The sequence below is a fragment of the Saccopteryx leptura genome, chromosome 2 (genome assembly GCF_036850995.1).
Source record: "Saccopteryx leptura isolate mSacLep1 chromosome 2, mSacLep1_pri_phased_curated, whole genome shotgun sequence".
Classification (NCBI taxonomy): domain Eukaryota; kingdom Metazoa; phylum Chordata; class Mammalia; order Chiroptera; family Emballonuridae; genus Saccopteryx; species Saccopteryx leptura.
Window position 1 is genome coordinate 298,834,650 of NC_089504.1, and position 26,036 is coordinate 298,860,685.

General features: G+C 37.0%; 1 protein-coding gene across 1 annotated transcript in view; it reads left to right on the forward strand.

The window, feature by feature from the left end:
* Positions 1-3,110: 3,110 nt before the first annotated feature.
* Positions 3,111-26,036, forward strand: part of KCND2 (potassium voltage-gated channel subfamily D member 2) — a 532,786-nt gene continuing 509,860 nt past the window's right edge. Inside the window, exon 1 of the mRNA XM_066362551.1 lies at positions 3,111-4,832. Within this exon, the coding sequence (XP_066218648.1) occupies positions 3,718-4,832 (1,115 nt within the window). The 5' untranslated portion in view covers positions 3,111-3,717. The remainder of the gene's footprint in view (positions 4,833-26,036) is intronic.

Here is a 26,036-nt window from a genome sequence, read left to right on the forward strand (position 1 = left end):
ACCAGCATATCACAGCAAAAGAATTTTTGAACTTATACTCAAATGTAAACATAAAAAAAAAATCTGTAGGAGTTTCAAATATGGGCTGGAGAGAAGAATTTGCATTTCCATTACACATTAAAATAAAGAGAAATTGACACTGAGTACCTTCTGTGTGTGCCAAGTTCTACACTCATGTTCAGAAGTATTATCCTGTTTAATCCTCACAATAGGCCGAAAAAGTTAATTTTTATTATCTACAATTTCTGAACAGAAGTTGAGTAATTTGCCAAATGAAACAAAGCCTATGAGGAATTTCTCGGCTAGAATTTGAATCTAGATGTGTTTAATGTCTAAGCCCACACCCTTTCCACTATATCAAGAAGCTTGTGGAGAGTGGGGGAGAGCAGACCGTAAAACCTTAAAAATAGTACACTTATATTCCTGCTTTTTAGAATTTTTGTAGAGTTCAACAACCACGTTTATATCTGTAAGTGTTCAGCCTCCTACAGGGAAGATTTAAAGCCTGTATTTAGGTGGCTTGCCCCCTCTCTACAGGATGGCATGACAATTTGACCGCAGTTGAATATTCATGGTGCCCATTCTCTGCAGACACCTGTCAGGGTGGTCCATTATTATCTGGATTAAGAAGGGGTTTATTTTATTTTTATAGTAATTGTTGTCACTCATTTTTATTTTCCAGTTAACATTTTTAAGCAAGGCAGGCTATACATGTTTGATAACAATCATCTTCAATTAACTAATAGAAACAAATTAACAGCAGGAGTCTTCAGCTCTGTATTTCCAAACTTATGTAGTGAATTAGCTTCAACTTCATTAACTACTAACATGGGATTTCCTGAACCTTTATACCAGTAAACAAAAAATATTTTTCTATTTCTACAAAAATTCCTGTATATTATAAGGTTTGTTTTCCCCCTCTGGTGATGATTTATACAATGTATTGCTTCTTGGTTCATATTTGCCTTTGAGGTATTCCATTTCAGATTTTTAAGGTTAACACATCATTCCTATTATTTCTAGAGTTTGAAAGTCAATTCAATTCTATACATCATAGTCCACTTAATTTAAAAACCAAGTCTTGAACGGGTAGTATTCAGGTAGAAATTAGACATCTATCTTTAATCAACATAGATGAAACTTCACTGTGTCCAAAGGTCTTTATTATTGTTATTATTATTATTATTATTATTATTATCCAATCCTCCACATGTAATTTTCAAAGCATTTCAACAGGAAACTCTCCACATTTCATTCCCTATCCATCAAAATGCAGACTCAAGCCTGAGTAATGTATCTAAATGCTAAAAAGGTGGATGGAGTGGGGGATGTGAGGATATGTATGTGATCTGATCTTCTGCGGGCTCAGTTCATGTTGATCTTTCACCTTTCTAAAGCATCCAAACCTTAGGGATAGATTTAACTTCTCTCCCTTCACGCCATCTAGTGGTTATAAATGATGCATGTTTGGATTTAAAGAAGGTTCCTAATGACTGGGGGGGCGGGGTACACAAAAAACAAAACGGTTGGCCTCGACAATTTCCTAATCTTTCCCCACATCACTGACTCCTCACAAGGACACCTTTAACTACTTTAGCCTCTTGAGATCTGCACAGAGATGCGCAGAGAGAAGGATGAGGACGCACACTCACGACTCCCGCCCCGTCACGCTGACTCGTAGAAAAGGGTTCTGAATCCTTCCTGTAATTCGCAAAGGACGGGAAAAGGAATTGTGGCAAGACAGCCCCAGGAGACTGCCAGACTTTTCGACAAGTTGGATAGCTGACGTATTAACCTCTGCAACGTTAACATCTGGTTTGAACAAATAAAAAGAAAGAGAAAGAGGAAAAAGCACTTAGCAATTCCGCCGCGAGGCTTTGCAGGGCTTGCCCCCCAGTCGCCCCCAGAAGACAACCAATTCCTGCGCGTTCCGCTCCGCTCACCCGCCCTCCCAGCCTCTCTCTCTCCCTCCCTCTCTCTCTCTCTCTCTCTCTCTCTCCCTCCCTCTCTCCCTCCCCCCCGGTTTCCCTTTTTCCCACGCTCGCCTTGCACCGGGACCAGGGAGGCAGAAGCAAGACACAGGTCCCCTTCCTGCTCTCCTCCACCAGCCACCGCAGCCCGGCGCGTGCAGCTTCCCTTTGTTCCCCGACGCTCACTCTCCTACCCCGGCAGATCCACCTGGATGCTCTCCCTCGGTGACATTTTGCGCCGGGGCTGGTGGGTGGCTGGGGTGGAGCAAGAGGAGCTCGAGGGGGTGGGGGCGGAGAAAGGTCAAGCCGAGGGAAAGGCGGGAGGCGCCGTTCATAACCTGCGTGTCTGGGCTGGCGATCGGTTATTTATTTATTTCCTCCTTATTTATTGATCGCACGAGCAGAGCGGCGCGGGGAGCCCGGGGACATGCAGGACCACCTACTGGCGGGGAAGCAGCGAGCCGCCCTTCCGCGCCCCCGCGCAGCCGAGCGCCTCCAGCCTCCACTCTCCTGCGACTGCCCGCGCCGGCACCGGCCCCGGGCCGGGCCCCGCAGCACCGCAGCCCCGGCAGCCCCGCAGCTCCGGCGCTCCGCAGCCCCGCACCGCGCAGCTTCGGCACGGGCCACAGTGGCGGCGCAGTAAGTTGGCAGGTGCGAGTTCCCTCGGTTCGCCTCCCCCGCACCTTTTGAACTTGTTGCTGTTGCTTGGCTCTCCTGCGCTCGGCTTTTGGAAGGTGAATAGAAGGAGGGAAGCGCGCAGGGATGGGGGAAGGGGGAGCGGAGCTCGCTTGAGCTTTATTGATGCTCCCTCGGCGCCCAGATTCAACGGCTGCGAGCTGCTCCCTCTGCTTATCCCTTCTCGGGTGCACGGCGAGGAGAAAGTCTATGCAACTCAGTCCCGGTGCACACTTGGCCAGGTATGTACCGCAGGCGAGGCGCGTTCCGTGCGCAGGCAGATGCTGCTGCCGCCGAGGCGGTGGCGGCTGCCAGCTCCCGGGCTCCTTAACTGTCACACTGCACCTGAGCTGAACTTGAAAAGAGAGTGAAGGGGCGATTGGACGAACGCTTTGGGCAGACGCCAGGGATGCTTGTACACGAGGGGGAGGAGGATCTATCCTAACGGCCCCCACCGTGCAGCACCTCTATCTCTACCAATACAGCCCGAGGGGTATAGGCGACCACCGGACTTCCAAAGAGACGTGGGGGCAGTGGCTGTAATCGCCTCTGGGAAGCTACAACAGGTCGCCTTCTGAGACTCCTTTGGCGGGAAGGGCCACTTGAAAAAGAAAGGTTTGCAAGAACCGAAAGGGAAGGTGCAAGTGTTCCCTAATTGGTCAAAGGAATACCATTGGGTGGTTGTCCTTCGTGTTCTCTATCCTACACAAAGCATACTGGTCCCACGTTATCCACGTGTCAGGAGAGAAATCAAGGACACCTGTTTGGAAAAAATTGTTGCATCTAAAGTACCTGTGTACCAGGAGTGGCCTGGTCCACCTGCTGGAAGAGGTTTGGTTAGGTTTGTTGGACGTGATTGTTAGGACATTGTATTTTCCAAACACCTGTGTTTGAGGGAAACTTGCCTTCCTGAGAACTGTGACTTCACTAGAAACCCTACCTTGGAATAACAGTGATACCTGTGGACCACCTTTTTCTGTACCATCTGTTTGACAGGAGAAAGTGAGTGGTGTGGCTACTTTGACCCACTGTAGAGGCCTGATTGTTCTGCTTGCCTCCACTTCAAGGCGCCATGGCGGCGGGGGTGGCAGCGTGGCTGCCCTTTGCAAGGGCAGCGGCCATCGGGTGGATGCCCGTGGCCTCCGCGCCCATGCCAGCTCCCCCAAGACAGGAGAGAAAGAGGACTCAAGATGCTCTCATTGTGCTGAATGTGAGTGGCACCCGTTTCCAAACATGGCAGGACACCCTGGAACGGTATCCAGACACCTTGCTGGGCAGTTCGGAGAGGGACTTTTTCTACCATCCGGAGACTCAGCAGTATTTTTTTGACCGTGACCCAGACATCTTCCGCCACATCCTGAATTTCTACCGCACTGGGAAGCTCCACTATCCTCGCCATGAGTGCATCTCTGCTTATGATGAAGAATTGGCCTTCTTTGGCCTTATCCCAGAAATTATTGGCGACTGCTGCTATGAGGAGTACAAGGATCGCAGGCGAGAGAACGCCGAGCGCCTGCAGGACGATGCTGATACTGACAACACAGGGGAGAACTCGCTGCCCACCATGACTGCTCGGCAGAGGGTCTGGCGGGCCTTTGAGAACCCCCACACCAGCACCATGGCCCTGGTGTTCTACTATGTTACGGGGTTCTTCATTGCCGTCTCAGTCATCGCCAATGTGGTGGAAACAGTGCCATGTGGGTCCAGCCCAGGCCACATTAAGGAGCTGCCCTGTGGAGAGCGCTATGCAGTGGCCTTCTTTTGCTTGGATACCGCCTGCGTCATGATCTTCACTGTTGAGTACTTGCTTCGCCTGGCCGCGGCGCCCAGTCGCTACCGCTTTGTGCGTAGCGTGATGAGCATCATAGATGTGGTGGCCATCCTGCCTTATTACATTGGGCTAGTGATGACAGACAATGAGGATGTTAGTGGGGCTTTTGTCACCCTCCGAGTCTTCCGTGTCTTCCGGATCTTTAAGTTTTCCCGCCACTCTCAAGGCCTGCGCATCCTGGGGTACACTCTGAAGAGTTGTGCATCCGAATTGGGCTTCTTGCTCTTCTCGCTCACCATGGCTATCATCATTTTCGCTACAGTCATGTTCTACGCAGAGAAGGGGTCTTCTGCAAGCAAGTTCACCAGCATCCCTGCCGCTTTCTGGTATACCATTGTCACCATGACAACTCTAGGGTAGGTGCCATCAAGGGAAATGGGAATGGAGGTTGGGTATGTGTGAGGTGATTGTGGACCCACTAATGTTGCACAGTAAATGAGAGGAAGTATTTTTTTTTCTTTTTTATGCAGGTTTAGGAAAGCATTATTAAATAGTTTAGACTTAGAGGAACTCTTTTGACCTATGAAATGAGTATGATATAGAGATTGAAATACTACTGATGTTGAATATTGATGTCTGAAAGTGATAAATATACCAAAGAAATGTTAGAATTCCTGTATGTAAGGGAGGATCATCAATAGTATATGTATGAATACATAAAAATATAATAAAAATAAAAAACACAGAAATTGTGCCCATTAAATGTATGAATATGCACCGTAGTTCTTGAAATGCCTAGAAAATGCTCCTGTGTATTCAAATGAAAAGTTTGCATGTATAGTTGAAATATTGTTTTCAAAGGAAATATACTTTTGGCATGCATTTTCTCCTTCAGAACTATAATTCTTTTTTTACATTATAAAATATAGATTATAGATATCAATACAAAAGAATTTTTTAATACATATGTGCATATTCATATGCCTGCAGTTTCATTGTGGCTGATAAATTATGCAGTTTTACAATGTCAAAGTTGAAACTAATCAACTCTATAAAATGCAGTGGAATGATATTTGCACCAAATTTAAGACTTTAGGTTCACAGTTTCAAAACAAGAAACAAGAGACTCTCATCCATCATTTTTTTGAGAAACTACAGGTCCCATCAGGCAATGGTTTCATGACTGAAATAAATGGCATAAAGAAGGTAGAGCATTATCTGGTGAGACTGATTGTCACCAAGGGCTGGTTGTGTTATGAAATTTTGTGCATTCTGTTTCTTCTAGAAGTCATTTGTGAATTCTTTTATTTGGGGGTAATGGTGTTTTGCTAGCAAAGAGTCATATTCTGAATTAATGTGTTTTCTTTTTCTTAATTTTAAACTGGAATTAAGAATTTTTTAGATTGAGAAAAAAAGTATGAAATGATTAATAATGTTAATCAAAGTGCAGAAAGTAGCAGCAATTTCATATGAGAGCATCTAAGAGAATAAGACGGAACCTTTCATGAGTTCTTAGACAAGCCAAGTAGGCATAGTACCCTTTCTTCAGCTTTCTGCTCCTTTTCTGGCATAGTTCATTAGTCCACCAGGGGTTTGTTAATGGCTTTAAGAAAAAAAAGTTATTCCCAAGGTTGCTGTTTCAGTTTTGTGTTTCTGGTTAATTTAATTGCCTTCTTTAAAGGATAATGTGGTTAAAATCAACCTAATTCTTTTTAGACATAAAGTGTTGAACAGAATTTCTCATGTTGTCATGTAGCCAACTAATTGAACATGTTAGAGGTGAAGAAGTTTAAGCTAAGTTAAGTAGGAAATTGTAGCGCAGTAAAATACAATCATTTATGGTTTCGATTTAGTCTCGCATATTTTTTGAAGTCCTACTGATGCATGTTCAAAAATGAATTAGTGAAAATCCATATTCTCTTGCTTATATTTCTTTTTTATCCTGTTGATAATTTTGTTTAAAAGTTTAAAGAAGATTCAGAATAATAAAGGTGCTTATTTCTTATCAAATAAGATTATTGGTATATATAGATTTGGTCATGTCATTTTGTCATTTAAAAATCTTAAAGGACAATTGAATAGTGCAAATCAATATCAGGACTTCAAATTAGAAGTACATATGAATAAAAAATGGACTGTGTTAAGAGAAAATAAAGGAAGAAATATTAAGAAGAAATATGTATGTTTAAAAAATTTTAATTTTACTTATGAATTATAAGGATAGGAAGGGAGAGAGGGAGACAACAACATTGGTCTGTTGCTCTATGTGCTCTGACTAGGTATTGAATTGGCAACCTTTGTGCTTCAGAGCGATGCTCTAACCGACTGAGCTATCCGGTCAGGGCAAAAGAAATTATTATATATCTTTAAAAATGTGGTGTCAATGTCAGTGTTTTTCATGAAGTATCAGCAAGTCACTTTCATGCTCTATAATGTCTGTAAGATTCATATAGGCATTATTATAATGAATGTTAAAGAGATGTTAATTTTATCCAGCTAGAAATTCTATTCTGGACATGCAACATTAGTATTAGTTTAAATTTTGTTTCCTGAAATAACTTCCAAATTTTATTTTATTTTAAAGTGTATATTTGTTTTCAGCAGAAAATGAGGAACTCTTAACCATTAATGACATTTTATTATATATTAAAATGCTTATAAGCACCTAGTTCTTTGAAATAATTTAAGAAACTGAATCATGGTACCTGAGTAAAATCTGTGAAATGGACTTAATTCACATATTCTGGATGTGAGTGAATTAGAAGTATTAAATATACACTTTCTCAGAACTTGGAAGCAAAATGGGAGTTACTTTTAAGACTTAAGTTTCATTGAAGTTGAAAAGTTTGTTACTTACCTCTTATTATCCCCATAATCAAAGACTGAAAAGTTTCATTTTCAGGAAATTAGTCTAATTAATAATCCTGAAGGAATATAGTACTCATACTTTTAAGATTTAGAAATGTTGATACATTCAAAATACAATCCATTTATTGGAAAAATACATGAACATTTAATAAAACATATGCTTTATAACATAGTACAGTTTCTTAGGAAAATGCCTTTAGTTTCTCATCAAATATATTTACAATATATCTGTTTCTCTGAAGAAATAGATTTTAAAATACTGCCTTTTTGCGTCTCATCTTTGCTTGTATCATGACTCAAAAACTTTATTTAAGAACAGAAAATATTTAACAAAAGCCATTGCCTGAACTTATTCTTTACTCTGTAGTTTGATACTTATGAGCTGAAGTATAATGTATAAACTTGCTGGAAAACATACGGTGGTTGAAGGTAATATCAAGCTGTGTCTGATAGATGGCCAACAATTTCTCATTACACTTTCTGAGCTCCTTTTACATGGCTATTATTTTTAATGGAGTTAATGTTCATCAATTAATAATAATAGAAATGAAAATGGGATCATAAAGGGTGGTTATCAGAAGTCTCAGCTCATACAAACATTATCTACAAAAGAGGGAATAGCCACCAGCTTTGTAATTCAGAACTGACAGAATTATCTCCCTCTCAGGTCATTTTAGATAATATTCAGTTGGTTTTTTGGTCTGAAGAAATGCTTGGGTCTTTCTTAGTTTTATTTTGTAGTCATCTAATCATTTTTGGGCTCCCTGAAATAGCAAATATATCATTATATTATAACTTAGCCATGCTTGTTGTATAAGTAATGTGTCAGTAAAACATTTGCTTTAAAATATAATTTTAATCCTACCCATCTCTGATTAATTAGAGTAGAAAACATCAAGAGCACAGTTTTAAAAACTCAGTAAAAGAATGTCAGGTTTTTAAAAAGTTTTTAGATTGAGAGGCCATGCGTATGTGTTCCTCTATTGTATCCTTCCTTTCTGTGCCTACGCATTGACCTGCATTAGGCCCCATTATTGTTTTATTCCCAGGCCTCCCTTCTTTCTATAATGTGAGCTCTACTGCTTTAACCTGCGTTGGGAGTAAGAACCTGAAGCTCCTCCTTTGTCCCGATGATCTTTGGGAGGTAGCACCCAGGCCTTGTTTTTTATTTACATGGTCGTTCTTAAATGTTGCCAAATGTAAGAAATTTCCAAATGACCACCGGTAATCAAAACCAATGAGGTGAAAATACATTTACCAAGGTCCAGCTTCAGTTTTCCATTGTGCCTCATGTGTGTGACGTGTGAGGGAGAAGTGGTGCCAGGAGTCCCATGACATAGTTTGCAGAGATGTTCAGCAGGATCTACCTTCTTGGTCATGATTACTAATCATTTAGAAACTTTTGTGAAAAACAGAGATCGTATTACTCATGACATAAAATGTAAGAACTTGAGAAGTGTCACTTCTGAGAACATTAGCAATTCTTTCATTTTAAAACAGATATTTTCATCAAGTGTTCAATATGGGAAAGAATGTTACTATGTGCGATTTCTGTAAAGTTCATGTTTAGCATAAACTTTATGATTTAACTACATAAATCATATTCTGATTTCTAAACAAATCTAAGAGAACAAAATGTTCATTTAGTGTACATTACTCAGAAAATTTATGGTAGAGTTACATCTGTGCTGCCAGAAAAAACCTAGTGTATTTGTCTGTTCATAAGAATCTCAAACATTTGCTCTATAATATTTCAATTTTAATAGGTTTGGTAAATTTCTATTTTAAAAAACAGAAAAATTATTTTTTTTCCAATTTTTCTAACAATGTAACATGGAAAGTCCTTTTTATAAAATGGCATAATCAGAGCAAGATTTTATATATATATATTACATATTTATGTATATAATATGTTCTCTGTGTTGTGTGTCATATACAAGTATGCTATAAATATCATATATGATAAATAAGTATATTAAGTATTTGTTATATATTTTATAATCTATGAGTAGATTGCTACATAACATATATTATAAAATACATATTATTTAAAGGAAGAATAAACTTGTAAATATCTTCTTGCTATTCATTACTATTCTGACTGCATAGCCTGGGGGAATGTTGGGAGTATATCTTGCAGAATCATTTATGTAGAGACTTTTACTTTACCCAGCTGTTACTGAAAATGGATGGAATTATTTTCCCCTGGCCAGCATCTTACATAAATATTGCTAACGTGTTAATCAAATACATCTTCACAAGGTGGAAAGTACCAAAATTTATCTTTCTATTAAAGAGCCTTGATATGAGTAACATCCATTTTTATTTTGGAATACTATAACACATTTTTATTGAGTACTTTATAGGGCATGTTAATTGATAGTAGTTGAAAATGAACCTTTAAAGAAATGTAGAGAAATATGGTATATATTCCTCTTTTACCAATGCAGGTAACCGAATTGTGTCTCTGTTTGGCTTTAGTCATTTGAATTAGAGACAGTATTTGGCATGACATACATATTTTCAAATGTGTATATTTACACATTTTAAAAATTATGTGTATCTCAATTTCTTTTATAAGCATTTACTTTTTTGACAGATAGAGGTATGTCGGAAAGAGATAATGTGTTTTCTCAACACAATTCCCTAGAGAATGGGCCATTTTCTAATTTTCAGTGGGTCTATGTCTTTTTCTTTTCAGAATTTTTTTTAGATCACAGATTGATTGACTTAATCTTACACTAATTTTATTTATATAGTTACTTCATTTAATTCTGATGTCATATGTTTTGTATTTGTGTAAACTTTTCTCTCAATTATACTCATTTTTGAAAATGAGTTAATGAAGTTCAAATTCTTACTTTCTAATTTATGCACTCCTGATGAAAGGAAACTTAGCCGTTACTTATTTATAATTCATCATTTTACGCATGCAAGACCTTTTGTGTTGACAGCTCATAGTTACACAATCAAATAGCAGCAGGATTTTTTGAAATTTAATTTTTTTACTTTTTTTTTCTAAGACCTTAAGACATTATCTAGGAGTGTGTACTAATAACTACTGGGGGTTAGTTCTGGTGCCACAGGGATAAGAAAAGAAATACATTTTCTCCTTCTTCTGTTAATATATATGTCTCTCCTAGTTCTAATCTTCATGACTCACTCCTCATTGCTCAGCATCGCTGCTCACTCTGCGTTCATTCCCACATACTGAGATTTGCCATGATGGTATCCAGTTGATATAACAACCATGTGTTCTCATCTGGTGAACTGTTACGCCTGTGGTCATTAAAACTCTTTAATTTAACTTCTCTTTCATTGAAAGAACGAGAATGGTGGAAAGAACATTCACAGAAAAAGGAGCATTATTTTTCCTTCTGTGATAATAATGAACTCTGTTTGTCTTACATTGTGTTTGGAGCCCGCTGGCCTACTGGCTCTAGCAGCTAGATTTGACAGTGTAGGCTATGGTCTGATATTGAAAGGAAACCCACGGAAAAAAACACCATCTACATTTCTGTGCACAGTTATGCTGCTCCTTGCTTCAGTAGATTCTGTCAGAACTTTTTGCTCTTTAGTTTTCTCCTTTGAGAACTAGCCTTTAACATTGACCTTCTCCATGAAGCCTTCTCAAGCTCCCAAGATTACAATATCTGTAGCTGAAGTTACTCTTGACATTAGTAAGTGCTATTTTATATATAATGTATGGTTTTACTTCTTGTCTTTCTAACTAGATTGAAAGGCTTTTGAGGTTTGGGTTTATACCATTTGGGACTTATTACCTACATGTTCAGAACTCAAATGTAGAAAAATCTGTATTAATGTGTTGCTGATCCTGGTGTGGGATGATACCCACACACCATGGAGAGCTCCTTAGCCAGGGAGCAGAGCCACCTCAACATTAGCAGTAATCTACCAATCTAACTTTTCACTTTGAGCAATGTTAAAAAATTTGAAATTTATGATTTGAACATTTTTTCTTGGAATGTACCACAATCTTCCTTTTTTATTTTTCTCTTTGGACTAAGGCAGGCTATGAGACTTCTCCATCTTTGACCTGTAACTAATGCTTCTGCAAAGATTAGGATTAATGGTTGTTGGTGCCCCTTTCCTTAATCAGTTTGCTTTCTGGTGAAGGCTGAGTAAAGTGCAGGTGCCTCTGGGAAGCATATGGAGATATCTTATAATGCAAGAGAATCAGCACGAGAACACCCTGCCTTCTTTTTCAAGCTCAGCTTCCTACCTACATAGGAGCAGGCAAGGAGCCCACAGGTCAAAAGGATACTTTGATGACACCATATGATGAGAAAAGTGTTCTCTTACCCAGTAAACACAAGGTAGTAATTTTTTCTTTATCCAGGTCACTCATTGATGAGTAAAATGAAATTGTTTAAAAATAGTGAACTATTATCTATAAATAACATAAAATAAATGTAGTCTCTCTCAGGAAGACGTTTTCATTCTAAATAATTAAAAGGCAAGTATGCAAAAATACATGTAGCAACCTATCTGGCATGGTGCTGTCTTGTTTTCAGTGGAAATTTTGACGTCTGTTATGTAAAGAAGATTCAAATCATAAAACATGTGGGGAGAATATGGAATGAGTTATCAGAAGTTAACAATGAGCAAAAAATAACATTGAAAGAGTAGGATGACAGTTGAAAAAAAATGTCAAACAGAACTGGAAGGATTTTTCTAAAAGTGAAAGGTCTTGTCTTCTTTGCTCTTATGTGGGCTTGACTCTTCCATCTTCCTCATTTCCTCCACTTTTAAGAGTAACAGGAATAGTGCTTTTAGAAACCCAAAGTTTTACACGTAGTTTTCAATAAATCAAAATCTGAATCATAGAGTTCAATTCAAAATATTTTGTTTATCACTTGATACATATCATTGGCCACAGTAGTAAACGTAACTGCCAACTTTCTGACCTGAGGAACCGTGTATTCTAGTGGGAGAGAATAATCACATAAATATATAACTCTAAGTCATGGTGGTTGCTACAAGCAAAATAAACCAGATTAAGAAGTGTATTATTTGTTTGAGTATGTTCTCCATTCCATTTTCTCTCTCTTCTCCCTCTGATATACCTATTATTCTTATGTTATTCTTTTTGATGGAGTCAGGTATCCTGATTTATTAATGTCGCCCCATTAAAAATAAAATTTTTAAGAAGTGTATTATTTTGAATAAGGGACAGACAGGCTTCCCCATTGGGAATGTTTAAGCTGATGGTTAACTGAAGGGAGTAAGCTGAGGTCAGGGAGTATCCCATAAAGAGCTTAAGGGGAAAAGAGAAGAGAAGTACAAGGATTTCAAGGAGGGAGAAGGTTTGATGTGCCACTAAGGCCACTGTAATGAAAGTGAAGGGAGGGACCAGCTTTGTAGCAAATGTTGTCTGAAAGTTAGTTGGGACAAGATGGTATAGAATATTGTAGGCCATAATAAAGACTTCTGGGTTCATTCAAGACATATGGGCAGATATTAGAGAGTTATCAGCATGGTTGAGACGAGATGTGATTTCTGTGTTAAAATGAGCACAAACTCAAAAACATTTAAACTTTCTTTCAGTGGCCATTTAACATTACTTTTTTCACTACATATATACCTTCATCTTCTGTTAGCTCTGTTATACTTAAGATTTATATCAGTTATTCATGAGATTTTTCCAAAAAATAGAGTTTTTCATAAGAATGCATTGATTAAATTATTCCTGTGTTACAAAAAATAAAACTACCTCAAATGAAAAATGAATTTTAGCTGAAAAGACAAAAGTAGTTCTCAATAGAGATGGAGATATTTGGGAAATAACTAGAGATTATTATTTATTTTGGATATGGATTGGCAAACTTACAGTTGTTGATTCTAATGTCAGTGTTCAAGAATATCACATATGCTATAGATTCTATTTTTTTCTCACATTGCAATAGGTCCATAGATATCCTCCTCAGGTGTTTTGTGATTTTTTTGAGTTTGAGAGAAAAAAAAATGTTTTATATGCATTGAAATCTGTGAAAATTGTCAGAGGTTATGTATTTTTAAACTCAAATTAAATTGGGACCATGTGTGAAGCCTGTGTATAATGAAAACTTGGAGAGGCAGAGCTTTGGTACAAATCACCCTACTACTGCACAGCAAAACAAAATCATGAATGGATGATTGCAGAGAGCTTAGGTCATAGGAACAAGAATTGGATTAACAGCATATAAATATAAAAAAATAAAAATAAACTAAAACCAATGAGTGCTTCTTAGATGAGCACCTTGTAAAAATAGTTCTTGAATGTAAGGGAATTCATTGTGGCATCTCACTTTATTATTGTTTCCATGAAAACATCTGTCCTGCAAGTACAGAAGCTTAATTTCTGATGGAACAAGCTAGGATTTACCAGGGCCATCATGAGGAAATGTCTGGACATTTCTTGTCCTTTGCATGTGATGAAGTTGTTAATAACAATTACACTCTCAGAGTCAGTATTCTTTGTTAATTTTGAATGGAGACTGGTTTTCTTTCATCTTGTTACAGAAATTGCAGTTAAATATATGGAAATAATTAACTTCAACTATATGTTTCAAAGTAAGGCCAATTATATTTGAGCAAATAATACAAAAAAAATCAAATCTGAAAATACCTCATAAGGCTTTGGTTTATTCATTTCTGTGAAAGTAAGAATGAGGATTGAAGTTGATATTCAATAGGTTTTCTGATACTTTATATTATTTAATAAAGTGTTATGTATAACATTTTCCAAACATCTACAACCAAGAAACATTCACATTCTGCATTCATATGGTATAGTTTATCAGAATATTACTGTAGTTAGAAAAATGATGTTAATGTCAAGACATCTCACAGGCATTCAGGAGGAGGATACATCACAGCGAAATAGGTATACAAATAAGTGTCAAGAAGAAATTTCTTTCATTTTAGAAAAATTTTAATTGCAAAAATTAAAATGAATATTATTCTCAGTCTTGCAATTTTTCATGATTGCAATAAAGGGCAATTGTTTTAAAAAGCATAATTAACTTAGAATATATATATATATATATATATTGATCTGTCTTTTTTTAATATAGCATTTGTGCTTTCAGCTTTAATAATTACGTGGATTTAATGCAAAATGTCAGAAGATAACAGTAAATATTCCAATAAAAAGAAAAAGAATGTAATTTAGAAAATGGTTATAAACTCTCCTTTATGAAAATAAAGCACTTTCTTTATTTGGGACTGGCATGGTGCTAGAGTAAATTTCTTATTGATTTTGCAGAGAACTTTATTATTTTTATGTAAAATGTCCAGCTACCTTAATAATCACCAAAATGTAAAGTAAGGCTACTTTATTTCAAAAACAATTAAAGGAAGGCTTCCTTTTTCATCAAGTAGCATATTTTGGCAATATGTTCTAATACATATCTTTTATGCCAAACTTTGAGTTAATTAAGAAATCTCTTTTACTTCTGTCTCCTCATTATATCCCACATTAGTCAGTGCCCAGTTTCTGGATCTACATCTATTGTTTTAAATATTACTAAATTATGCATGAATGTATAAGGTATACTCAAACATACATTTAAGAAATACAAACACAAACACATCAATGCAAAACATATAGATAGGTAAGAATTATACATGTGCATATGTCATTATACAAATACCCTCCCCTTTTATTTTTCTGAGAGGTCACAAAATGAGCTATTGATGATAATACTTTTAAGCAGTCTGGATATGTAGGATATTGGAAGGATCATTTTATATTTCATTTTCTACCTTTTTATATTACAAAAGGTCTTTTCTTTCCATCAGCCTATAGAACTTCTGTTAAAAGAAAGCCCTTTGGTGACATTTGGGGACTTCTGTATTTTTATTTTTCTATACAAAATCTTTATCAGATGTTATTTAAAATTAGAACCCTTCTCCTACAATAATCCTCTGATGAGTCACTCAAAGAGATCCTAAATATATAACAGCTGTCTGATGTTGATCAAGAACCTAAACTCAGTTTGCCTGAGATTCCTCATGTGTAAAAATAAGTGAGCAATACCTACTTCCTAGCACTTGTATGGAAATTAGATGTAAATATGTGAGGTTCTTAGAACATTTCTTTGTATGTAGGTGCTATATGAGGAATTGCCAATAGTATCAAATATATGATATTAAAATAATATTAAATGTAATACATATTTTTCTTGCATAAGAAAATGCAGTAAAAGAACAGGAGGGAAACTTTGGGTGGTGATGGATATGTCCACGTCCTTGATGGTGATGATATTTTTCATGGGTGAATACTATCCTTTTAACTCATCAAGTTGTAGCCACTCGATATGTACAGTTTTAATGAGAAAGAGAAAGAGAGAAAAGGAAGTGAGACAGGAGGCTCTCTATAACTACAAATATATACAAAGAAAAGAAAAAGTCTCTAGCGTCAGTCATTCAGTATACAATTAGGCAGGAGATGATTGTTGAAGATAAAGATATTTGAAAATAATATTGGAAGAGTTACTGAAAACACATCTTAAACCAAAAGGTATTTCTTATTTAGCAAGGAGAATTTTGAGTCACCACATCAAATTTTTGTTGTTTAAAATTCAACAATTAATATAGTTGGGTTACCAAATTATAAAAATTTCATGTCTCTGGCAAACTGGTTTTGAAATGAAATACTTATTCATTTCTGTATTATTACTTACTCTGCCAATTTGAAAGAGGATCTGAAACAATTTACTGTCAAATGAACCAAAAAGATTAAATAAAACAAGTGCCAAGTATTAAATATGAAGGAGAAATGATGGAGAGTAAAAGTTGGGTTAAATAAAGCACTACTGAGCATAAAATTAGTTCTGAATTTTCTGGCAGCTAAAGGAAAGAAGGAAAGTGAATGTGTTTACAGCTCTATTTATCCAGCAGAGGAAAGTATCTCACTTCCGGGAGAGTTTTTTAGAAGAGTAAAGCAGTTATTTCACCAATGTAGTAAACCAATAATTTGACAAATATTTAGAACTATTTTTTATTTTGGCCATATAATATGATACCTTTTATAATGCAAAGTACATAACTTTGTAAGCATACAAAGGTGTTTTCATTGGAGATATAAATGGCTTGATTAAAATATATAACTTCCAGTTCACTACAAAATTCATATACAGTGTTTAGCAAATTCTTAGTGTGGACTGAGAAGCACGAGAATTAGAATCACTTGGGATATTGATTAAAAATCCAGATTCTTAGCACTCTCCTAAAACAATTTAAATAGTGTCTGGAGATGGGAACCATGACAACTGCATTTTTACTTCTCACATCGAATTTTAAAAACCATGCATCTGGAAGAATGGATGTTGAGTCTATCCCTACCGTTATCATCCTGGAGTATTATTGACCTTGAGCTTGAATTTTGAATGAAGGTAACAACAAACCAATTAAAATAAATAGACAAAGTAGCTAAAGTGTGAGTTTTTAACCTTACTTAATGAATATATAGATATAGACAAAAATTGAATAATCTTGAATCTAAGTGATAAACTGATTCTTTATTGCAAAAGCCCTATCCTATGGAGTGCTAAGGAACAAGGTTTCGTGGGTGGTAACCATTATAATGGACTAGTGTTCTAGAGAGCAACTAAAATAAAGAAGACACAACAGCTTCCTTTTGAAATTTAGGATTTTGAGCTTTTAAAGTTACTGATTTCCGGCCCTGGCCAGTTGGTTTAGTGGGAGACCATTAGCCTGGTGTGTGGATGTCCTGGGTTTGACTTCCAGTCGGTGCACACAGAAGAAATGACTGTCTGCTTCTCCACCTTTCCCCTCCCTCTTTTCTCTTTCTCTTTTTCTTCCCCTCCTGCAGCCATGGCTTGATTGGTTCAAGCACATCAGCCCCAGGCACTGAGGATGGTTCCTTGGAACCTCTGCCTCAGGCTCTAAAACTAGCTTGGTTGCAACCATGGCCCCAGGTGGGTAGAGCATCAGCCCCAGATGGGTGTTGCTGGGTAGATCCTAGTCAGGGCACATGCGGGAATTTGTTTCTTTACCTCCCCTCCTCTCACATGAAAAAGAAGAAAAGACATGTTACTGATTTCCTAACACTGTCAGGGATTGTGAGTTGAGTTTTTCTAATGCCAGCACAATTTAGCTGACCAGCTGATCATAGTGAAAATGACAAATATAAAGTCGTAGATCAGAGCCTTGGAAGAAGGAAAGAGTTTATGAGAAACAAAACAGCACCATGTATGAACACGATCTAAGTATTATGGAAATGAGAATTTCCTTGGGTAAATTTTTTTCTCCTTTTTCTATTTTATTTTCTTCTATATAAGCAGAAAGTTGGTTTGAAGAGGACTTACTTTCCAAAGAGGATAATTTTTTATCACATGTTAGGGATTGCAACTGTGGAGGACTAAAGATAAAAAGCAGATTATTGGTGGCTTCTTAAATTGTAATTGAGCAGAAGGGAATTTACATGCAAAAATTCACTGAATAGCTGATTTGATTTTCAGCTTTTTAATTGGCTTTTCATGGCCATTAGTCTATCCAACATGAAGTATGCCACAAACCCTCTCCCACAAGGTCTGAGGGGAAAGAGATCTGTTTTATGAAAGCCTGAGAGATAATTAATATGACCAGGAATTGCAATTCATTTCCTGCCTTGGAGGATGCTATCTTATTATCTCTGGTTACGGGATTTCCGGTCATCAACTTTTTGTAAAAAAGGAAACCAATAGTCAGAAGTTATGATTCTATCATAAAAGTGCTAATTAATATACTCTCATGAAAATGCAAGTGTTCTTTCATGTTAGGATCAGGAGGACTGACACGGCATCTTGAAATCTTGGTTTAAAGTTAGATTAGTTAGATGATGCAGGTTTATCCCAAGTCAGATAAATAGGAACGGGTCTTATAAACCCCTGTAATGCCATTCTTCCTGAACAGAATACATATGCAGAGAGACAGAGAGAAAGAGAAAGGATGCAATCTGACCCTTTTAGTGGAGCAGGAGAGTCCACATTTGCTGGACCCCTGCTGGGAGGCAGGCACCACCCGTAGACACAGACAGTGTTACTTTGTCATACAGCGCATCAGTTACCCACCTTGCTTTGTCACATTTCAATTCTCATTGGCCAGAGAGAGAAATTAAAATAAGCTAAATAAGTAATGAAATGGAAGAGACACAACCAAATTAAGAACACTCCAGTGACCTAACATTAAAAATCAGGCAAACTTTTTTTTTGCCAAAATAAAAAGTGGAAACCCAAAACAATAGAGCATGTTCTAAGAAGCATGCCCATATTTTCTTTCTTTTCCTTTTCTTTTTTTTTTTTATTGCAAGAATGTCTTAATAACTCCTTGATTTAAAATCAAGTACTGTTACTATTTCCCCCCATTTTCATTGTCATTTGCTTTCTTTATATACATGCATATTGCATTTTCTATACTGTTTGAGGGTAAGTTACATACATGATAGGCTTTTACCTTCAAATACTTCACTGAATATTACTTAAAATTAAGGATTTTGCATTATATACCATAAGACAAATACTTTTTAGTAATTGAACATTGATACATAATATTTTTCTTAAACTATTGTTGGTATTCCAGTTTTATAAGTTTACTTGATAATGTCCTTTCTTTTCTTTTTAATCACCATTAACATTCAACACTATTTTGTGTTAGTTTCAGTAGTACAGCATAGTGGTTAGACAATCATATACTTTACAAAATGTGTCTCCCAATATTTCGAGTACCACCTGGCACCGTACATGGTTATTACAATATTATAGACTATTTTCCCTATGCTGTACTTTACATCCCTGTGACTCTGTTGTAACTACCAATTTGTATTCTCTGCCCCTTCACCCTTTTCACCTCTGCCCCAGCCCCCTCTCCTTTGGCAAACATCAGTCTGTTCTCTGTACCTATGCGTGTTTCTATCTTGTTTGTTTGTTCATTTTGTCCTTTAGATTTCACATATAAATGAAATCATACAGTATTTGTCTTTCTCTGCCTGACTTTTTTTATTTAACATAATACCCTCTAGGTCCATCCATGTTCTTGCAAATGGTAAGATTTCATTCCTTTTATGGCCAAATAATATCCTGTTGTGTAAATGTAACACTCTTCTTTATCCACTTGTCAATTGGTAGGCACTTGGGTTGCTTCCATTTCTTAGCTGTTGTAAATAATGCTGCAATAAACACAGGGGTGCATATATTCTTTTGAATTAGTGGTTTGGGTTTCTTTGGATATAGTCCCAGAAGTGGGATCTGTGGGCCATAGGCAGTACCATTCTTAACTGTTCGAGATAACTCCATACTGTTTACCATGGTGGCTGCACCAATCTGCATTCCACCCAACAGTGCATGAGGGTTCCCTTTTGTCCACATACTGGCCAATGCTTGTTGTTTGTTGATCTATTGATGATAGTTATTCAGTCAGGTCTGAAGTGGTATCTCATTGTGGTTTTAATTTGCATTTCTCTGATGATCAGTTATAGTGGAAGCATGTTAGAATTTTAATAAGTTCTAGGAGAATATCAGAGAAAATTCAACAAAAAATTCATGTATTTGATTAGGTATGCCAGTTTAAAAAAAAATTATTCTTCTATCAGAGACTTGAGCCTTGAGCCACAAAATAAGTAAGTCCTCTTATCTTCCTGAAGAAACGTCAGCAGTTTGGCCAAGAATAGCAGCTGTTGTTCCTTGCACCTTAGGCCAGACATAAACATCACCAATTAACACACACACCATGCCTCCAAGTTCTGACCTGCTACAGAAATCTGGAATATTAAAAACAAAATTGTTTTTTTAACTTTCTTTGGTTTTTGTCTTGGGTTTGCTATAAGGCTCAAGAAAAAAAAAAACATTCAAAATGAATTTATTTAAAAGAATTACAATGTCCAGGTCCAGGCATTTAGGTTTAAGGGAGGTAAAATTAAAAGTGGATATTACTTTTCCTAAGTGAAGAAGAATTTCTTTAAAACCAAGATATTGCTGTCTGACCAGGCGGTGGCGCAGTAGATAGAGTGTCGGACTGGGATGCAGAGGACCCAGGTTCGAGACCCCAGGGTTCCCAGCTTGAGCGCAGGCTCATCTGGTTTGAAGAAAGCTTACCGGCTTAGACACAAGGCCGCTGGCTCACGCAAGGGGTTACTCGGTCTGCTGAAGGCCCACGGTCGGGGCATATATGAGAAAGCAATCAATGAACAATTAAGGTATCACAACGAAAAACTAATGATTGATGCTTCTCATCTCTCTCCATTCCTGTCTGTCTGCCCCTATCTGACTCTCTCTCTCTCTGTCTCTGGAAAAAAAAAAAAAAAAAAAAAAAAAAAAAAGATATTGCTAAAGTGCAACATTATACATGGTAAATAATTATTCGTAACAAAATGTTTAAATGCTGCAATTTTCTGCAAAACCAGCTCCAAATATGATTTAATAACCAAGATGAAAATTAATTTTTGTAACTTTTAATGCAAGATATATATACACTGCTCATAGAAATCAGGGTATATTTTATCACTTCATATTCATTTTGAAATATCCCCTAATTTTTGTGAGCTCTCTCTCTCTCTCTCTCTCTCTCTCTCTATATATATATATATATAGATAGATAGATAGATAGATCTATATTATATATCTATATATACATATATTTATTTATTTTGGACAGTGATCTAATGAGAGTCAGAAAGAGAGGGACAGACAGGAAGGGAGAGAGATGAGAAGCATCAGTTTTTTGTTGTGGCACCTTGGTTGTTCATTGATTGCTTTCTCATATTCACCTTGACCTGGGGCCACAGCAAAGTGAGTGACCCCTTGTTCAAGCCAGTGACCTTGGGCTCAAGCCAGCGACTTTGGGCTTCAAGCCAGCAACTTTTGGGCTCAAGCTAGCTAGCATGGTGTCATGTTTATGATTCCACACTTAAGCCAGTGACCCTGTGCTCAAGCTGGTGAGCCCATGCTCAAGCCAGATGGGACCCTAGCTCAAGCCGGTGACCTCAGGGTTTCAAACCTGGGTTTCTCCACATTCCAGTCCAACACTCTATCCACTGTGCCACCATCTGGTCAGATAATGCAACATATATTTTAATTATGTCTATAATTTTTGTTCATCTCTACTTTAGTTGATTTAGAAGAATCTGTTTTATTGAAGAGCTAGACATACATTTAAAAGATAATTTGTTTCTAAGCATACATTGTTTGCTTATTTGTGTTATCCCTTAGAACCAAATAAGAAAAAAACCCATGGACCTATCATGCCCTGTGGTGTTTAAGGTGCCTCAGTGCAGTATGCCTGCTGACAAAAGTTATCTCTTCAGAGAACGTCAGACTTTAGTTGAAATCTCCTCTACCTTTATGTTTAGTAACAATGCCTGCAACATTGCTTTGCTGATCATGGCTGCTAAATAAAGATTTTTTTTTTTACTGTAGAATTAAAATCCAACCAATTTTAGAAACTTGTATCACTCGCAATACAGTACTTTCTAGATACTTCTCTGTCATCGGTATATCCTCTGACACACAGATATCTACATAGAGAAATAAAATACAAAGACTGCAGCTTCACTTATATTTAAAAAAAAAACATAAAAGTAACTTCTAGAGTTTTGACACTTTTTTAGTATGCTGACTGATTTCTTTATAAAATGGTTTTCCAAATCTTTCTTCATTTTTCTTAACCTTTTAAAGAAACCCCATACTTTTTTCTGCTATTTCTCTCACCTCTATGCTGTTGGGTCATAAATATACAAAACTATCTTTGGCCACTCTTCTGAGCTTTAAATAATAGTTTCCAGATTTAGGGCATCAGGAAATATGTCACTGGGTTTCTGTGTGTGTGTGTGTGTGTGTGTGTGTGTGTGTGTGTGCGCGTGTGTGCGTGCGCGCATGTGTGCGTGCGCACGTGAGAGAGAGAGAGAGAGAGACAGAGAGAGAGACAGAGAGACAGAGAGAGGTAGAGGGACAGACAGACAGGAAGGGAGATGAGAAGGATCAGTTCTTCGTTGCGGCACCTTAGTTATTCATTGATTGCTTTCTCATCTGCTAGAGCAGAGTGAGTGACCCCATGCTCAAGCCAATGTCCTTGGGCTCAAGCCAGAGACCTTAATCTTCAAGCCAGCAACCTTTGGGCTCAAGCCAGTAACCTTTGTGCTCAAGCCAGTGACCATGGGTCATGTTTATGATCCCATGCTCAAGCCAGTGACCCCATGCTCAAGCTGGTGAGCAGATGCTCAAGCTGGCCACTTCGGGGTTTCAAACCTGGGTCCTCTGTGTCCCAGTCCAACACTCTACCCACTTTGCCACCACCTGGTTAGGTTGTCATTGGTTTTTATAGACAATCAACATAAACAATATAGAATATTTTCAAATCAAATGAAAAATCATTAGACACAGAATATTGTACAGTGAGCCCATTACTCACTACCCCATATAATATGAGCTATGGAAATATATACTTTAAGATTTAATTTATTGACTTTTTTTTAGAGAGACAGAGAGAGAAGAGGGGGGAGAGCAGGAAGCGTCAATTCATAGTTGCTTGTTGTATGTACCTTGACCTGACAGGCCCGGGGTTTTGAATCGGTGACCTCAGCATTCCAAGTCAATGTTTTACCCACTGCACTACCACAGGTCAGGCTATATATAGTGTTTTCTTGTATGCTAACTCTGTTCACATTTGGATGTTTCCTCTATGACTGATGAAAAGAATTCTCATGCATGTCCAGGGACACCAGTAATGGGTGCCATGACTAATTAGTGATGCCAGCCATAGTGGGTGATAGAAAGCTTCTTTTTAACATGACATAAGTAAGTTTCAGTGGCAGAAAAATGCCAAGCATATTCTGGGCACCATGAGTAGGTTCCTTTGGCATTCAGATATCTGTTGAAGGTTGACTAAACAAAAATCTAGAATCTCTTGCCACTTTTTGTATCTTAATAAATTCTGCTGTAAATGGATTTTAAAGTAATTATAGTAACACTAAGGATCCCCTCACTTACACTGTATTTGTATTTTGACATTTTAAAATGTGCTTTGACCCTCTTAAGTGATCAATAAATATATACAGAATTAATGAAAGAGTACATTAAAAATATCTTTCTGAGTGCATAAAAATTCCACTCCCATGTGAAAGTGGAGACACAATTTTATCAGGAGGATGGACAGGAGATTGAATTTGATGACATTTGAATCTTGATTTATGGTATTAACACTTGAGCCCCCCCAATAATTTGCCATGCATGACATGTTCCTTGACTGCTCTGTAATACTATGCTCTGACTATTTCTCATCATCACTTTGAGATTGGTATTTGATAAGAATCTGTTAAATTGGTGCACATTATGTGTTGCATATAGTTGAACATACTGGAGCACTATTGTGTAACAGAAACAAATATGATGCCCAGAAACACAGAGAAACAAATGCGCAGTCATACAAAACCTAGCGAGTAAATACAGAATCCAGATTTCATTTAACTCAATTTGTGGACTCTTCCTATGTGCCAGGCAGTATGCTTGGCACTATGAAGATAAGATATGAGTATGAGAGAATACCTTCTGTGCAGAGCTGGGATTTTAAATCCTGGCTCTTCTCACTGGCTGACTTTTCAGAGCCGGGATGTAGTTTAAAAATATATTTGTGTTTGTATGATATAAAATGTGTGAGGAACTTTTTATGCTCTGAAATGAGCGACTGTTTGCCTGTGTTGGAAAGAACAAAAGTCGCCCATCAATTCTTGTAGTCAAGTCACAGTCCATGGAGCATATGACATTGCAAGGGTATTTGAACATAGTTTTTCTCACATAAGTGCCTCCTTCCCTCCTCGTATGCCTGTGCTAGTAATTAGGGGAAAATGGCTAGGATGCATGCAAGCCAACTTGTGAGCTGATTTCTCTATCTGTAGTTTTCCTTTTCGTTTTTTTGTTAGTAAAGCATAGTCTCTATGTGCTCTTTTCCAGAGTTTAAAATCACATTTATACATTGTAGTTTTAATTGATGCACAACATAAATTGATAAATAATGCATTATTGCTATTGAGAATACTATAATATATGCTTGGATTATAAATATGTTGTTTCAGAGATAATTACATTGAAATATATTAAATGAGTTTTCACTGTAAATGTTCTAGTTATATTTCAAAAGGCACATTTCTATAAGAAAGCAGTTCATGTCAATATTTCTCGATTTTCTTAGTGATTCAGCTCCCTTTGTCCTCATTAATTTTCACTTGTTTGCAATGGTATCTATATCCCTTTTGATTTCATCTTCTTTGTTTATGTCACCATATTCCATGGTGCTTATATAAATTCAGTGATATGTTTATTGATAGTGACATTTAGAGAGATATTTCAAATAGTAGTTCATATTCTTGGAATCATAAAATTTTGAAATAAAATTTTCTTGTAGGTCACCTCGTCCAAATGTCTACCAATTGAAATTCTCTCTTTCAAGTACATGGCCTTCTATGAGATTTTTTACTATTCTGTGTAATTAAGAGTTTAAGGCAGCCCATTTCTTTGTAGCTCAACTTAAATTTTTACCGTTTTTTTTTAAATGGAGCTGACATGTACATCTGCCTCTATTACCCATTTATCTAAATTATGTATTAGAGAAGGAACAGAATATTTTTTCTTTTCACTTCTTTTTCAGAGCTAAACTTAAAGAGAGTCACCATGTCTTTCCTTAGGCTTTCCTCTGCTGGGTTGAACTTCAGGTCATTCAAACTTTGCCATATGATGTGATTTCTGGATCCCTTCCCCCACCCATTGTCTTGATCTAAAATTCTCTGAAGCTGAGCTAACTGGAAGGCAGTACATTGGGATCATAACCCACCATGACACTACACTATGTATTTCTCACTATAATGACTTATATTAATCTTATGGTAAAATAACAAGTCTTGTATTTTTACTTGGATGGCTGTGAAACCCCTTCTTTCTTCTTTTTTTCTTATGCTATTTACAACTTGAGGAGAAATTTTACCTGATTTTAAAAATCCTTTAAAAATTTTGTTCTAGGACTCAATTAAAATGCATTGTTTGAATGTTACCTAGCTACATGGTTCAAACTTCTCCATGCGTCTGTTTAATTGTATTATAAGAATGAAGCAGAACACAAAATAGATAATGTTCTTCTGGAAGAAGCTATAAAGGAATCCTTCTTATCAATGGAAGTGTTTATCCAGATCATTGTACCGGAAAGCGTTTATCCAGTGCAACCAGACATTTAAAATTCAGTAGGGGAAGGAGAAGAGAAAGAAAGAGTATATTAGCAATCCTAATGGAATTGTTCCAACACCCACGACAGTTCTGTCTCTGTTTGACCAGAAGCTGGGGTTCATTCAGGTTTCTGATGATTTTCCTTAGTCCCTGGGAGAATCATCAATACCGTGCCTATTAAGACAACTGGGATGCATAGAGAAAAAGAGTCAGGCTCCTGCAGCTTTCCTGTTCCTCTTTATTTGATCAAATTCATTCCAAGGGATGAAATGGCAATGATTATTGTCATCATGACAAAAGCTCTCATTTAATGAGTCATTATCCTGGGTCAGGTGCTATACTCAACTGTGCTTTACATGCATCCTTTCTCATTACATGTGATTTCTCATTATATATGTCACAAGTAGTCAAAATGTGACTTATTATAGAAAGAATTGATATTGATCTTGTCTGTCTCCAATACATGTATACTATCCACCAAGACGTGTAGGCAAATAAATTATTTCTGTTTGTCAAATAATAGTAGTAGGGATATAGACTGTT